General features: G+C 41.9%; 1 protein-coding gene across 1 annotated transcript; it reads left to right on the forward strand.

Moving 5' to 3' along the window:
* Positions 1-1,089: 1,089 nt before the first annotated feature.
* Ccdc181 (coiled-coil domain containing 181) lies at positions 1,090-15,166 on the forward strand. Its single transcript, XM_032914832.1, is given in 7 exon segments — positions 1,090-1,266; positions 3,337-3,481; positions 4,974-5,569; positions 5,571-5,919; positions 10,544-10,690; positions 13,584-13,738; positions 14,827-15,166. Coding segments are annotated over 6 exon segments (1,527 nt in total). The 5' UTR covers positions 1,090-1,266; positions 3,337-3,364; the 3' UTR covers positions 14,990-15,166.
* Positions 15,167-16,760: the final 1,594 nt, after the last annotated feature.

The raw sequence follows: 16,760 nt of genomic DNA on the forward strand, positions 1-16,760 counted from the left end.
GTTTCTGAGGTACTTTCCTCTCTCATCTCTGATTATCAAAGCCCCACTTCCTTTATTGACTTTCGTTATCCTCGCAAAGCTTGTAAATATTACAGTTAGTTCATTTTAAAGACCTATTGGCCCTGGACACTCCTTTGAACTATCGTTCAAACATTTAAATGGCTCTATGGCTGAAGGCTTGTAAATGTCCCAAATTCAACCTCTACTTGAAAGGGAGCTCACAGTTTCGTAGGAATGAATGCCATGAATACTCTTGCAAGAAAATGAGAAAGACAATGTTTATCCCTAGATCGCACTGTTAGTTTCTGTGTTATGCTTGTAATTGCTAACAGGCGATGGGCAGTGAGGCTAAAGGTTTCGATTTATGCTGCACCCTGTCTCGTATATTTTGAGTCAACAAAACAAGTTGATACCTCTTCATGTCTAAAGTCCAGCTCATCTCCCATGATTCGTATTATTTTCCAAAAGTAAGCTCTAGAGTAAACTCTGCAAATAAATTATATCTATCTGTCTGTCTGTCTATCCTCAATCCATCCCTTTTTTAGATGAATCTGCACCTATGTTGTACTGCTTATCCACACTTCTATTTACAACGTGTACAACGTGCGAGCTCCTTCATGGCTAGCCTATTAGCTGTCACCGCTTTCTGAATGTTACCTTATTTTCCTTTATCCCTAAAGATATTTAGGGAAGTTATAGGAAAAGTGTAGTTGCCTCTCTCAATAGGTTTGAATGCTTGAACTAAAGTTCTATTTTGTTTCATAACCCCTTTCTGTAAATAAAATGTTTACTATAATTTCTCTAATCTGAGGGTTGAAACAGCAATTAACAATTTGCTGTCTTTTAATGTTCACTTGAGGAAAATGAACACAGAGATATACTTTTATTATAAGTTATGGCAACAAATTAAAAATCTGTTCAGTGGTATACAAAATCCACAACCAAGGCAACAGTTCTTGTCCAGGCATTAAGGCCGAGTGAAAACAAAAGGGGATGTGTGGCTTCCGGGTCTTAGAAACGCTGGCCGGATGTGAGGCACAGGTGTTCGCGGGGTTCGTTCTGCGCCTGCGCGCGATCCTAGCTTGCTTCAATAGTGGGAAGCCCGGAAGAAGTCCGCAGAGACGCGCCGTTGCCATGGCACCCGGGTGCTGGCTGCTTCAGGAGCAGGCCCAGGGTTGTCACCGTTGCCTCTTTGTCAGAGCTTAGAAAAGGAGAAGAGAGTTCCTGCGGCCATCTCTGTGACCCCAGCCGCTGCATCTTCCACAGGCAGGAGGGGATTTAGCGGGAGAGGAGGAAGGACAGGCCGACAGGTGGCAGGAGCAGGGAGAGGATAAACGTCTGGGTGAGGTGGGAGGGAGGTGGGTGAAGCAAGCGGTCATAAGCCCCAGGATCTCCCCAGCCTGGCACAGTATCACTTCATCATGCACAAGGAGAGAGTTTTTGTCCTGTTATTTCCCTTCTCAAAGTTTAAGAAAGCGAATGGTAGCTTTAGTGGAAGAAAAGAAATCACTCCTGAAATGTTAGCTTCCACACATAGCATGCTATCCATTCAGTTGGTGCTTAAGACGCTCAGTAAGAATTCAAAATTTTACCTAATTTTGTTAAATATTCCTGTCGGCGCTTGTAACAGATTGTAATTAAAAAAAAAAAAATTCCACGGCACCACAGCCTTGTCGGGATGCAGCAGGAAGGATGGACCCGATAGTTTCTTAGAGTTGTGGAAATTTGCTTAACTGCTTTTTGAAATAAGTTTTTTTTGCTTATTTTATATGGAAAGACCTTCTCTTTACTGTTTATTCTTTTGTTTCTTGGTGTTCCAACAAATATCGTTTAAAAGGTTAGATATGGTAAAGGTGGAATAGAATTATCAGGTTAAAGTATTTTTAAACATTTTTTATCTGGTGAGAAAGTTATCAATAGAATGTGCATCTGTGAACATGGTTTGGACCCACATTTCTTCAGACACTCAGGGTTTTTCACACACTTAAGAGGAAGGGACTAATTTCTGCCACTGCAGTCTAACTATTGATCTGGTCCTAACCACTTACGTAGATACGATGATAAACTTGACATTTTAAACGTGTGAAACAATCACAGTAATAAAATAGGAAATGCTAAGAAATTTGATTCGTGGAAGATGCCATTTTATTCTCGTGTGTTGGCATGCGTATCACGTAGACAGTACCCTGGTGATGAAGGCCGAGGGGGTTGAATGCCCTGTGACTCATTTGAAAGGCTTAAGGGACTTGGCAACAAGAGTTTGTGTTTACGTTGTTTGTGTTTACAGTAGAACCAGTGGGAATGTTTCCCTCGGAAATTATGGAAATTCAATTACGCTTCAGAGTTGATCCAACCTCATTTATTTTTCATTTACTTTACCTATGCCTTTTAAAAAACTTATATTTCTGTGATTTTTAATAGCTCCTAATATATCTGATATATTTTTGTTTGTTATACTGGTTCTGGTTTTGAATTTAGCGTTTTAGCTTTCACATAGGTGATATTTTTTTATAAGGAATAACACGTACTTACTAGAGTCATGTATGATCTCAGAAGTATGAGCTATTTCATATTTATTGTTTACGAGCTCAGAGTTATGTTTGATATAAGACTCTGGGAAAACGTTGAGGAGCTAGTCCTAGGAAAGTTTTCTTCTAGGAGCAAGGTAAACATCTTAGTTTCAGTATCTCTTTTGTGAAAAGAAAGCTAATGATGCCAAGGACTAATGAGTGTGAAAATGAGTGTGGTTTTGGTATGCCTTTTGGTTTGTAGAAAATTTTATTTTATTCTGTGTCATTCACAGTGTAACCATTTTCACTAGTAGGTCGGCAGACAGTGTATGTCTTGAAGGTGGATGCTGGTTTATCTATGGTTACCTATGTTTTTGCAAGAAGGCCTGTTTTATATAAAAGAATGTCTGGAAAGAATACAAGGAATAGTTTAGTAATGATTACTGTCCAGTTAACTGAGTCCTTATTTATCCAAATATCTAAAAACTAAGTAGAATGTAGACTGCATCGTCTGTTGAAGAAGAGTTTTACTAATTGGCAGGGGATGGAGAAAAATCCTGTTCCAAGCTCCATCTTCTTACTAACTTAGAGATCTCCTAGATTAGGGCTAGGAGGGTTGGGGACAGGTGGCAGGGTTGTTAGGACTCTCTGCTATGGAAATGTGTTGCCACCAGGGGGGTGTGTACAAACACGTCTACTCTGAACACTTCCTGTTACACGTCTCCCTGTGGTAATCAGCTTACCTTGCAGCGTAGGTCTCTCCACCTACCTCCCACTCCACCTCTAAACTGGCTTAACATAGACCTTTTATCTTTTAAAACCTTAGAGCATTATTCATTGACAAGTGAAAAAAAATGGATGAAGATAAAGGTATTGATTCAAAAGAGAGTGGAGAATATGAAGATGACTTTGAAAAGGACCTGGAGTGGTTGATCAATGATAAAGAGAAGAGTAATGGCAGCATGATAGAGGTAGGAGTACAAATAGCACGCCTGCGATCACGCCAGTAGCACCGGGGAACTACACCAATAGAGCGCTCGGCTCTTACATCACGAAAGCAGTTCACAGCCGTGAAGGTTTTCACTCCTGCTATCTTGTCTAAACCTCATCCTTTTATGCATAGTGAACAAATACCCTTATCCTTGCCTTGGACATTGGACGGTTTAAACACTATGTCTTAATGTTTGGGTGAATGACAGGATGGGAATTAAAATGCATTTGACAAAGCTCAAATGATAATGAAATTTTAATCTAATTAAATAACATGATTCTAAAAAGAATCATGGGTTTATATTTTTTGTTTTAGATTTATTTATTTTTATGTATATAAGTACACTGTCACTGTCTTCAGACACACCAGAAGAGGGCATCCGATCCTATAAGAAATGGTTGTGAGCCACCATGTGGTTGCTGGGAATTGAACTCAGGACCTCTGGAAGAGCAGTCAGTGCTCTTAACCACTGAGCCATCTCTCCACAGCCCCAGGTTTATACTTTTAATATAAATAAACCCTTTAAAAATAAAATCTCACGGGGCTGGGGATTTAGCTCAGTGGTAGAGCGCTTACCTAGGAAGCGCAAGGCCCTGGGTTCGGTCCCCAGCTCCAAAAAAAAGAACCAAAAAAAATAAAATAAAATAAAATAAAATCTCGCAGCTCATAGTTGAAACCTTAAGACAAAATTAACACTTCAGAGTAGTGTAGATAGGGAAAAAATAAGGGGCTGGTCTGAACTGTAATTAACCAGGATCCTGTGTGGGTAATCAGATACGGGAGGGGAAAGTCAGGGAAAATGACCCTTTCCTGGCTCCTCCGGTTACACGCACACGCACACGCACACGCACACGCACCCACACACAGTGCATAGATTCATATATAATTTGTGTGTGTTGATATTAGAGTGACTAAGCGAGGGAGTAACGAGTGTGCCTGGGGTGTTGAGTGCAGTGACTTTAGAAGGCTAGCAAGAATAGTTATCTGGATTCCAGCGAGTGAGTAGAAGGAATTTGAGGAAACGAAGGCAGCAGGTTTTACCAACTAAACTCCACCTTGATTTGTTACGCGGTGGAGAAAAAGAAATGCAGTAGAATATTTGGAAAAATGACAGCAGTGAAGTTTTTCCTAAGCAGCCATGAGAGAAGAGTTTCATGTACCCAGGAAGCCCCAGCGTGAGTGGTGGAGGCAGGGGTTTCCTGGGAGGTGAAGCTGAACCCGGGCCTTGCAGCTGAAGTAGCTCAAGCAGTGAAGTGCAGGGCTGCAGTGTCAGTGACCATAATGAGGACTCGCTGTTCCCTCGTGCTTCTCAGAGGAGCTCAGAGAGATGTGAGTGAAGTGAGGCCAGGAGCTCCTAAGTTCCCCTGTATCAAATAAACCACACGAACACAAAAGCAATCTGTCTCACTTGTCCTCCAAGTAAATGGATAGAATTGCACTGGAGAGTAAACTCTCACGCGTTTGTTTTAAAGGTGGCTTGTAAGAAGGAAGACGATCTTGACCAGGAATTAAAAGAGAAGGAAACAGAAACAGAACTCGGCCCACAGCTCTCTGATCCAGATAAACCTCCAAAGGATGAGGCCTTGCCCAGAAGAAATGACTTCATTTCTGTCCCGAGTATTCAGCCGTTGGATCCCATATCAGACTCAGACAGTGAGAACTCCTTCCAGGACTCCAAACCAGAAAACCAGAAAGACCTGGAGGATGAAGAGGATGAGGAAGTAAGGAGATACATTATGGAGAAAATTATAGAGGCTAACAAGCTTCTACAGACTCAGGAACCTGTGAATGATAAAAGGGAGCGGAAACTGAAGTTCAAAGACAAATTAGTTGATCTGGAAGTCCCACCTTTAGAAGACAGTGACACTTGTAAAGTTCTCTTAGAAAACGAGACCAATATGTCTGGAAAACTGTCACAGTTATGTATTTCTGGTGACTTAGGACAAGAGAGTATGCTCATGTCAGTTACTAATGGCAGCTGTGAAGAAAACGATAGGAAGATACTGGTAGAAAGAGATGGAAAGTTTGAACTTATGAATCTACAGGACATTGAGAGTCAGGGGTTCCTGCCCCATTAGCAGTGCTAATGGTATGGAACATGAATCCTCACAGTTGCCCCTCAGGTCTGCCAACCTGTCTGTCGGTGGCATCAAGAAAGAAGAGCCCGAGGCAAAGATTCACGTCATGACTCTCTCTCCAGCAGGAGAGCCATTGGTTCAAGTCCCTCAGCCACCAGCCAACCCCAAGAACCGTCCAAGCTCTGCTGCCAACCCAGATCTAAATAAAAAAACCAGGAGATCTAGTCACAGGATACAGTCAGCGGGTGTCTCTCCAGTGACCTCGACATACTGTCTTTCACCAAGACAGAAGGAACTCCAGAAACAGCTAGAACGAAAGCGTGAAAGACTGAAGAGGGAGGTAAGGAGGCAGTGGGCACATGTGGAAAGAAGAGTATATTTCATGTGTGATCAGTGTCACAAGACAGGAATGGTTCAAAATAACCAGGAGTTGTTGCCTCTTACTGACTTTCATGTTAAATCACTGAGGTAAATGTTGAGGGAGCGGGGAGCACTGCCATTACCTTGATCCTTTCCTGTAGACATCACAAAAGATAGCAGAACCTCCGTGTTAGACCCAAGCTGGTCTCAGACATGACAGGCACGTGAGACTTGAAAGCACACTCTGAGCTAGGCGAGACACAGATTTTATTTGTGTGAAAGAGTGAAGGCCCAAAGTAGGAGACAGGTAAACTCGCAGCCCCATTGCTGTGGTGGTGTGTACCTCGTATGTCTTTTGTGTCTATAATTTCTTGATCTCGGGGACTGCAGTTTTGGATTGAGGGTGGAGCTTGTTGAGGCCGAAGCAGCTCGGTGGTAGAATGGTGCCTAGCATGCCCGCAGCTCTTGGCCCCGTCCCCTGTTCTGGGGGTTGGGGAGGAGAGGCTAATATCCATGCTGAAATTCTCTAAATCCCTCCGAGATGTCAAATGATGAGGCCATTGAGGACGAGGTCAGATGCCTTGGCCAAGTTGCCGCAGGTGATCGCAGCCTGGCTCACAACTAACGTGTAGCTCAGTGCTGTCCCACTGTGCTCTGTTCTCTGACTACTGAGACTACCTTACAGTTCTGCAGGATGGATGGAGGCAACTTCCTTCAGGTTTAGATAACTTCTTTTTGTAACAGTCGCTGAATGATTAAGATAGAACTCATTTTTATAAATAACTGCCACTGTGCGCTTCTGATAGCAAAAATGCTGCTTTGTATAACCTGAAAACATTTCAATCAAAAATTCAAAACGCCTATAAAATTAGAGTGAACTCCTCTATCAGCAGCAGCACACTCAAATTTGGTCTCTTTACTCTGGTTCTTTTTTTATTTTTTAAACTAAAATATTTTATTTATTCAGCTACTGCTTTAATCTTAGTATCGTGCTGTTCTGAGGTGAGGACCCAGGCTCCTCAGTGAGTGCTCCATCAGCTCTCTGAGCTACACCCCAGCATGAGTTAACATGATTTTAAAACAAGGCATGGGCCACATTCTGTGTCTTCCACAGGTATTTCCCACGTATTTCTTTTTTTTTTTTTTTCACTTTTCTTTATTAACTTGCGTATTTCTTATTTACATTTCGATTGTTATTCCCTTTCCCGGTTTCCAGGGCAACATCCTCCTAACCCCCCCCTCCCTTCTTTATGACTGTTCCCTCCCATCCTCCCCCATTACCGCCCTCCCGCAACAATCACGTTCACTGGGGGTTCAGTCTTAGCAGGACCAAGGGCTTCCCTTCCACTGGTGATCTTACTAGGCTATTCATTGCTACCTATGAGGTTGGAGCCCAGGGTCAGTTCATGTATAGTCTTTGGGTAGTGGCTTAGTCCCTGGAAGCTCTGGTTGGTTGGCATTGTTGTTCATATGGGGTCTCGAGCCCCTTCAAGCTCTTCCAGTTCTTTCTCTGATTCCTTCAACGGGGTCCTGTTCTCAGTTCAGTGGTTTGCTGCTGGCATTCGCCTCTGTATTTGCTGTATTCTGGCTGTGTCTCTCAGGATCGATCTACATCCGGCTCCTGTCGGTCTGCACTTCTTTGCTTCATCCATCTTGTCTAATTGGATGGCTGTATATGTATGGGCCACATGTGGAACAGGCTCTGAATGGGTGTTCCTTCTGCCTCTGTTTTAATCTTTGCCTCCCTATTCCCTGCCAAGGGTATTCTTGTTCCCCTTTTAAAGAAGGAGTGAAGCATTTGCATTTTGATCATCCATCTTGAGTTTCATTTGTTCTAGGCATCTAGGGTAATTCAAGCATTTGGGCTAATAGCCACTTACCAATGAGTGCATACCATGTGTGTTTTTCTGTGATTGGGTTACCTCACTCAGGATGATATTTTCCAGTTCCCTCCATTTGCCTATGAATTTCATAAAGTCATTGTTTTTGATAGCTGAGTAATATTCCATTGTGTAGATGTACCACATTTTCTGTATCCATTCCTCTGTTGAAGGGCATCTGGGTTCTTTCCAGCTTCTGGCTATTATAAATAAGGCTGCTATGAACATAGTGGAGCACATGTCTTTGTTATATGTTGGGGCATCTTTTGGGTATATGTCCAAGAGAGGTATAGCTGGGTCCTCAGGTAGTTCAATGTCCAATTTTCTGAGGAACCTCCAGACTGATTTCCAGAATGGTTGTACCAGTCTGCAATCCCACCAACAATGGAGTGTTCCTCTTTCTCCACATCCTCGCCAGCATCTGCTGTCACCTGAGTTTTTGATCTTAGCCATTCTCACTGGTGTGAGGTGAAATCTCAGGGTTGTTTTAATTTGCATTTCCCTTATGACTAAAGATGTTGAACATTTCTTTAGGTGTTTCTCAGCCATTCAGCATTCCTCAGCTGTGAATTCTTTGTTTAGCTTTGAACCCCATTTTTAATAGGGTTACTTGTCTCCCTGCGGTCTAACTTCTTGAGTTTTTTGTATATTTTGGATATAAGCCCTCTATCTGTTGTAGGATTGGTAAAGATCTTTTCCCAATCTGTTGGTTGCCATTTTGTCCTAACCACAGTGTCCTTTGCCTTACAGAAGCTTTGCAGTTTTATGAGATCTCATTTGCCCATTCTTGATCTTAGAGCATAAATCATTGGTGTTTTGTTCAGGAAATTTTCTCAGTGCCCATGTGTTCCAAATGCTTCCCTAGTTTTTTCTTCTATTAGTTTGAGTGTGTCTGGTTTGATGTGGAGGTCCTTGATCCACTTGGACTTAAGCTTTGTACAGGGTGATAAGCATGGATCGATCTGCATTCTTCTACATGTTGACCTCCAGTTGAACCAGCACCATTTGCTGAAAATGCTATCTTTTTTCCATTGGATGGTTTTGGCTCCTTTGTCAAAAATCAAGTGCCCATAGGTGTGTGGGTTCATTTCTGGGTCTTCAATTCTGTTCCATTGGTCTATCTGTCTGTCTCTGTACCAATACCATGCAGTTTTTATCACTATTGCTCTGTAATACTGCTTGAGTTCTGGGATAGTGATTCCCCCTGAAGTCCTTTTATTGTTGAGGATAGTTTTAGCTATCCTGGGTTTTTTGTTATTCCAGATGAATTTGCAAATTGTTCTGTCTAACTCTTTGAAGAATTGGATTGGTATTTTGATGGGGATTGCATTGAATCTGTAGATCGCTTTTGGCAGAATGGCCATTTTTACTATATTAATCCTGCCAATCCATGAGCATGGGAGATCTTTCCATCTTCTGAGATCTTCTTCAATTTCTTTCTTCAGAGTCTTGAAGTTCTTATTGTACAGATCTTTCCCATGCTTGGTTAAAGTCACACCGAGGTACTTTATATTATTTGGATCTATTATGAAGGGTGTCGTTTCCCTAATTTCTTTCTCGGCTTGTTTCTCTTTTGTGTAGAGGAAGGCTACTGATTTATTTGAGTTAATTTTATACCCAGCCACTTTGCTGAAGTTGTTTATCAGCTTTAGTAGTTCTCTGGTGGAACTTTTGGGATCACTTAAATATACTATCATATCATCTGCAAATAGTGATATTTTGACTTCTTCTTTTCCGATCTGTATCCCCTTGACCTCCTTTTGTTGTCTGATTGCTCTGGCTAGAACTTCAAGAACTATATTGAATAAGTAGGGAGAGAGTGGGCAGCCTTGTCTAGTCCCTGATTTTAGTGGGATTGCTTCAAGTTTCTCTCCATTTAGTTTAATGTTAGCCACTGGTTTGCTGTATATGGCTTTTACTATGTTTAGGTATGGGCCTTGGATTCCTATTCTTTTCCAGGACTTTTATCATGAAGGGGTGTTGAATTTTGTCAAATGCTTTCTCAGCATCTAATGAAATGATCATGTGGTTTTGTTCTTTCAGTTTGTTTATATAATGGATCACGTTGATGGTTTTCAGATATTAAACCATCCCTGCATGCCTGGGTTGAAGCCTACTTGATCATGGTGGATGATTGTTTTGATGTGCTCTTGGATTCGGTTTGCCAGAATTTTATTGAATATTTTTGCATCGATATTCATAAGGGAAATTGGTCTGAAGTTCTCTTTCTTTGTTGGGTCTTTGTGTGGTTTAGGTATAAGAGTAATTGTGGCTTCATAGAAGGAATTCGGTAGTGCTCCATCTGTTTCAATTTTGTCCCATGTATTTCTAAGTGAGTGAAATATTTTCCTTCATAACTACTGGACCATCATCACAACTAATTTAGCAATAATGGAAAAATGCTCAAGCAATTTAGAGTACTTCTTAAAAGTGTTGTGATTTAATTAATTGGTACCAAGACTAACCTAAGGGTAGACACAGGATACACACAGTCCCAATGGCATGTAATGGACACCATATAACTACATACTTCTCTGGCTCAACTGCTCTCCAGAACTTCCGTTTCCCTCTTAAGTTAGTTAGAGGCCCCTAATGTGAAAGAAAGTGGAGCAGTTTTCATGTGGAAAGTTTTGAGGCAGGGAACCCTACTTTCAGAAGTCAAAATACATCATGTCCAGCTTGATGAATTTCCCACTAACACCCTGTTACCCCCACCCCCACTAGGAAGAACAGCGTAAGCTAGAGGAGGAGAATGAGAAGAAAAAGGAGAACGAAATGGTGTTTAAAGCATGGCTGCAGAAGAAGAGAGAGCAGGTGGTAGAAATGCGGCGAGTTCAGCGAGCGAAGCAGATCGAAGACATGAGCAGCAGAGTGAGTGAGCCTGCGCGGGGTGGGGGGAGGAGGGTACAGACAGAGCTCATCTTCTTCTTCTTTAAAGATTTATTCATTTATTTTACGTATGTGAGTACACTGTGGCTGTCTTCAGTCACACCAGAAGAGGGCATCAGATCCCATTACAGATGGTCGTGAGCCACCATGTGGTTGCTGGGATTTGAACTCAGGACCTCTGGAAGAGCAGTTGGTGCTCTTAACCACTGAGCCATCTCTCCAGCCCTGGAATTTTTTTTTTTTAAGAGTAGAATTTAAGACTTTTGAGTGTTCAAAGTAAAATTTTTGTCATGTCCAGTCATCCTCCCAAGTTCCAAACAACTTCTAGTTCCTACAACAGAGTGATGTATTTGCTACAGATTAGTAACACTGTGTGTGATTTATCATCTCAGTTTGTCTTCAGATCAGTAATATCCATGCTTGTATGTGAGTACAGGTTTGTAATTGTGATATAATAACAAAGATATGAATACTGGTTGTGTCCTGAGTTCTTGGCTCAGAACTCCCCTAAAGTCCTGTGTAGATCCTGGAAGAGAAGCAATGCTTAGTGGGTCTTTTGTTGTAGAACTGGGTCTTTGGTTCCAGTTGCTGACAGGGAGTACCTCATTGCTGGGGTTCCCTGAGTCGTGTGTGTCTGGTTCCAAAGGTCTAGCTCTCAGGGGGCTTCTGGATGAGAGCTGACCTCTAGACACCAAGTCATGCTCAGGACTTGGAACTTCCTGTTCCACCTCAGGAGTAGGAAGTGAGGAGAGAGAGGCTACACTGGCTAATCCGTAGCATGAGGTGAAGCCTTCAACAGGTTCCTCAACTATGAGGTTCGAAGAGAGGGGTTTGTTAAAAGGGAGGCCAGTATTCCCTGGCACAGACAGAACTTCAAGTCCCTTCTCATTTCCCTTTTCCAGTGAACTCTGCTGGAAACTCTGCATTCTTTATTCTTCATACGTGTGGTGTGTCTGCGTCTGTGCCGAGTACCCAGGAAGGCCAGAGAGGGAGGAGGGGCCACCACAGTTGGCTACAGAGCTGGGGATGAGACTGGGCGATTAGATTTGGAGCGGAGGGAGAGTGAAGATCTGAAGATTGCCTATTTCTTTCATGGCCTGCATGGCTGATGGGTTCCCAGGGAATGCCTATGGGAGGTGGTGACTGAGACAAAGGTGTGAGGTAGTGATGGAGGCTGCTGTAGAAGATTCTGTGTGATCCTCTGGAAATGGGGTCAAGGAGAAAGGGAAGCATCAACAGCTGTTCTGCTACCGACCTGGGGCTGAGACTGGGGGATCTGGATTTACTGACGGAGAGGTGAGGATCTGCAGTTAGCCCTCCTGCTTCCCTGGCCAACGTGGCCACTCAGAATTGATTTTTCTCAGGACTGAAGAGGGAACTCAGGAGCCAAGAACACCAGTTGCTCTTTCAGAGAGCCTAGGTTCAGTCCTCAGCACCAGCATGTGCCTTATGATTGCTGTGACTTACAAGGTGTCTGATGCTTCGGATAGGTGCAGACACCACACACATGCACATGCCCACACACAGATGTGCACAGACACACATAACCTAAAACAATGAATAGGAATTCCTAAAAGTTACTTTTAATAAAAATTCCATGAAAGCCTAATTAGGGATTTCAAAATAATTACAAATATTATTGGTATCTTCAGGATTTATTTTGTTAGAGCAAAACTTTCAGTGTCCCAGTTGAAAAAAAATCAGGAAAGGACATAACAGGAAGTCGATCCTACAGATGGCCATGGCATATGAGAAATGATACAAACTCTAAACCAAAGAGATACTATGAAGTCACGTATCCAAAATAAACGCTCACTGTTGCTAATTAGGTGCATTTGCTGTCTCACGCACAGGAGTACAGTTTCAACCAAAACAAGGATACTCTGCCTTATAGAAAATTCATAGAGCATGGCAGAGGATCCCAGTGGGGTTCCCAGCGCCCATGTCAGGTGACTCACAATTGCCTGTGACTAAAACTTAGGGAAGCTAATGCTTTTCTTCACAGACACCTATAAATATGTGCATGTACAGACACACACACAAATAAATGTTAAGAACTCCGGAAATACAAAATAAATGTTAACTATGGAGTGATAAATACTATATTAAAGGTATGCAAAATCATGAGTATATGTGTGCATTCAGCAATAATTATAGTTTCATTGTTTTAAATATTTATGTGTATGGGTGTTTTGTCTGCATGTCTGTCTGTTCACCACGTGTGTGCAGTGTCTGTGGAGGCCAGTAGAGGGCAGTGGATGCCACTGGGACTGGAGATACAAGATGGTTATAAGCTGCCATGTAACTTGGGTCCTCAGAAAGAGTGGCCAGTGCTCTTAGCCACTGAGCCATTACTCCAGGCCCAATAACAGTTTTGAAGATGTACCTAGCAGTTAAATATCTTCTGACAGATACTGTTAACTGAAAAACTTAGAATTTAAGGAAAAGCTAAATAATATAGTGAATTGTATACTCATAAACTATACTCCATGAAACTTTCAGGAACTACCTTAAAGCCCTCAACTCATTCCATTCTTTGTTTTATATGCTTGTATCTTTGGGGGGAAAGATGTGATTTGTCAAAGAGTCCAAGTTTGAAAACCACAGCTGCTACTTTCTCCATTGATCCATTTGTACTGGGGTGGTGCTGGAGGCGGCTCTCATGGCAGCTAAGGGCTCCTGAGCACCAGCCCCCCTTTTCCTCAGGAAGAGGGACGCTTCCTCAGAAGCATAATCAGTGTTGGTGGAGGGATGGGGAATGCAGGCCATGAAATCGGTGTGAAAACACTGGCTGGGGACTTGGTTCTTGTGGAGCTTCAGAAGAAGCCTTAGTTTCTCTGAATTAAACAAATCTCTCTCCCTTTTTTCTACTCAGCAAGTGAACAGAGACCCACAGCAAGCTTTCCGATTATGGCTTAAGAAAAAGCATGAGGAGCAGATGAAAGAAAGGAAGACTGAGGAGCTGAGAAAGCAAGAGGAGTGCTTGTTCTTTCTGAGAGGAACAGAGGGCCGTGAGAGGGCCTTTAGACAGTAGGTTAAAGTGGGGCCTGAAGTGGTCAAAAGCTAGCCCCACCCGCTGGTCCGTTACCCCATTGGTCCTGAGCAGACAGGCCCCACCCACATCAGAGCTGTAGCCTTCAGGAAGGTGGAGAGTAAGATCGGCTCCACTCATGTCACTCCCTCCCCGCCTCCCTCCCTCTCTCTCCCCCTCCCTCCCTCCTTCATTTTTTTCCTATCTGTATGTCAGCCTTTTATTATAAAAGTAAAAGTGCAAATTTATATTTTCATCATCCAAAAATCTAATCATGACTATCAGCACTAGAACGCCTGTCTTCTAAATACTTCTTTGCAAATAGATTTATTAAAAAATTTGCATTGTGATGATATTGTTCTTAAAGTTTTATAATAGGTAATTAATTTACTTAAAGTAAAATGCAATTCAGGACCCCCAAAGTATGACTTTCTGATTATTCTAATAGTTGTTTGGGTTTATTTCTGGAAAACTATATCTGCATATGTATATATATCCCATATTCACATCTATACCAGATTGATGTGTATAAAGTTAGTTCTTGTGTTATTTTAACTAAGCAAAGACTCTCCCTTTATTCCCTTTTGATGCTTAGATTTCCTTTATCCCTTTAATGCTTAGGATTCTTTTGCATTTTGAGGAAGGGCCGTTTTATCCACCTAGAGGCACGGGCTCTAGAGTTCCCTGCTAAGAAGTACGAGGCAGCAGTTTTGCATCTTGCTAGTGTTTTTAACTGAACTAATGTTTTACATGCTAATTTCAAGGAATAACTTATTTAGAATATAACAAATAGTTATTTGCTTAGAAAATGATTATTTTGGAAAAGGGATAGGACTTGTAACTCATGTAAGTTAGATTACTACCAAGCCAAGCAAGTTTTCAGTTTTACCACAAGGCACACCTTGTGGTTTGATCCCAGGTGTAAATTGCTTTCTTTGCGTGAGCCTGGAAAATAAGCCTATTAATGTTTAGTTGATTCTTTATCGATTGTGTTTCGACCGCGTCTCATTGCAGAAATGTTGGTTTTCTATGCTGTGGTTGAGAAGCTCAGCATATGATACTCACTCCGATGATGCTCTTCCCACAGATGGCTCCGAAGGAAACAGATAGAGAAAATAGCAGAGCAGCAGGCTGTCAAAGAGAGAGCGCGGCAGCTCCGACTGGAAGCTCGGCGCTCCAAACAACTGCAGAGCGGCCTGTACAGTGTGCCCGAGGCCAAGGCTTTCCGCTTCACCGACCACTACAACTGAAGCCGCCTGGGAAAGACTTCGTTTGAAGCTGCTTTCACCAGAATTGTGTGTGTCGTTTCCCATGGGCCCCTGTCTTGATAATACTCCAAATTGTGGGAGTGGGATTTGCCTTTTGGTGATGCTGAATTTATGTTGTTTTCGCACAGACACATAATAAATGTCTCTCACAGTGTTGAATGTGTGGCGTCATCTTGTAGTCAGTGCCTCATCAACTGTCTACCTCCAAACTACTCTGTTCACATTTCTACCCAGAAAGCCACAAGAGAGACACACATTTGTTTTTATCATTCCTATGCTCATTTAAATATTGCTACAGAGGGACAGCAAGATGTCTGGGTAAAGGCATTTGCCACCAAGTCTGATGACTGATGACCTAAGTTCAGTGCCTGGGCTCCACATGGTAGGAAGAGAACAAGCTCCCACAAGCTGCCCTCTGACCTCAACACACAGTGGAATGCATACCCACCTCCCCACCACAAAATAAAAGTAATACACACATCTTTCAGAAGAGCGTTTCATAATTCTTAAAGAATGTCTTAAGTCTCTATCAAGGCTTTATCCGAAGTTTTATTTGTCAAAGTTGAATTTTAATGGTGGTGACTTAAATAGTTTAGAATAAATATCACCTGTTAGTACCTATGGAAAGATAATACAGCTTTTCTACACTTAATTCTATTTTGTGCATAAGAGTCCCTGATAGTTTTAGGCTTGTTTTAAAATTATTGTCAATGTTGTGTATGGTACAATCCTATGACCTCTGTATGTCTAAATATATTTATATACATTTATAATATACTACATATATAAATGTGAGTTCATTCACATAAATTCTAACATGTAGTTTACAAGAATTGGAAAATGTAGAGAGAATGGTTTAGTCTTGTGTTTGATTGTTTTGTTTTGTGATATGGGGGTCTTTCTATGTAGCCTAGGTTGGAACCTAGAAGGAACTTAAGAATCCTTCTGCTTCTGCCTCAGTTCTGTTGGAATTGCTGGTGTGGACCACTAAGCTCTGTACCTATCTTAACTTGTAGCACTCATGTGGTCTTGTATTTCATTACAATTGGTTTTGACATCCAAGTGCATATTGTAATACTCAGGATTGTTACATGATTTAGAAGCAAATCAATGCAGAACATGCATGGTATCCAAACACTTGACTCATAAGTGAAGGTATCTGTGAAAAAAAAAATCGAAGACCCCCCGTCCCCATCCGGAGTAAATGTTTTAACTTTTAAGGAAATGAAACCTTTTGTTTTAAAAGGAAACGGGGAAAATCTTAGTGTTGGGTTTGGGAGCAAGAGGAAGCAGGGTATTAAAATTGGGACAGTGAAGCAAGATTTCTAAATGCTAAAAATACTGACAAATGTGTGACAGGATAGATGTAATGCAGAGAGCTGGGAAAATAGGCAAGAAGGTAGCAGCGTCTCCAAACTTTCTCCTCTAATTTAGCTGAGGAGACCTCAGAATATAAAACATTCTACACCCACAGTCCAGCGCAGTTAGCTTATTCATGCGTTACACAGCCCCAGCTGTCTGTGGTTCCAAAATGCTTCCATGGCTCCCGGAACCAGCCACTTCCAATGCCTCTTGTCCTGACACTTCCTCTGAGTAGATACTCTGTCTATAGATTTGCCTCTTCTAGACATTTCAGAGTTGTTGAAAACATGATCTTTTATATGTGGCTTCTTCCACTTAGCTTAGGGCTTTCGAAGCTCATTCATAACATAGAATGTGTCAGTATTTAATTCCTTTTTATGGAAGAAAATAC

This window comes from Rattus rattus, chromosome 10 (genome assembly GCF_011064425.1).
Source record: "Rattus rattus isolate New Zealand chromosome 10, Rrattus_CSIRO_v1, whole genome shotgun sequence".
In the NCBI taxonomy this organism is placed as follows: Eukaryota; Metazoa; Chordata; class Mammalia; order Rodentia; family Muridae; genus Rattus; species Rattus rattus.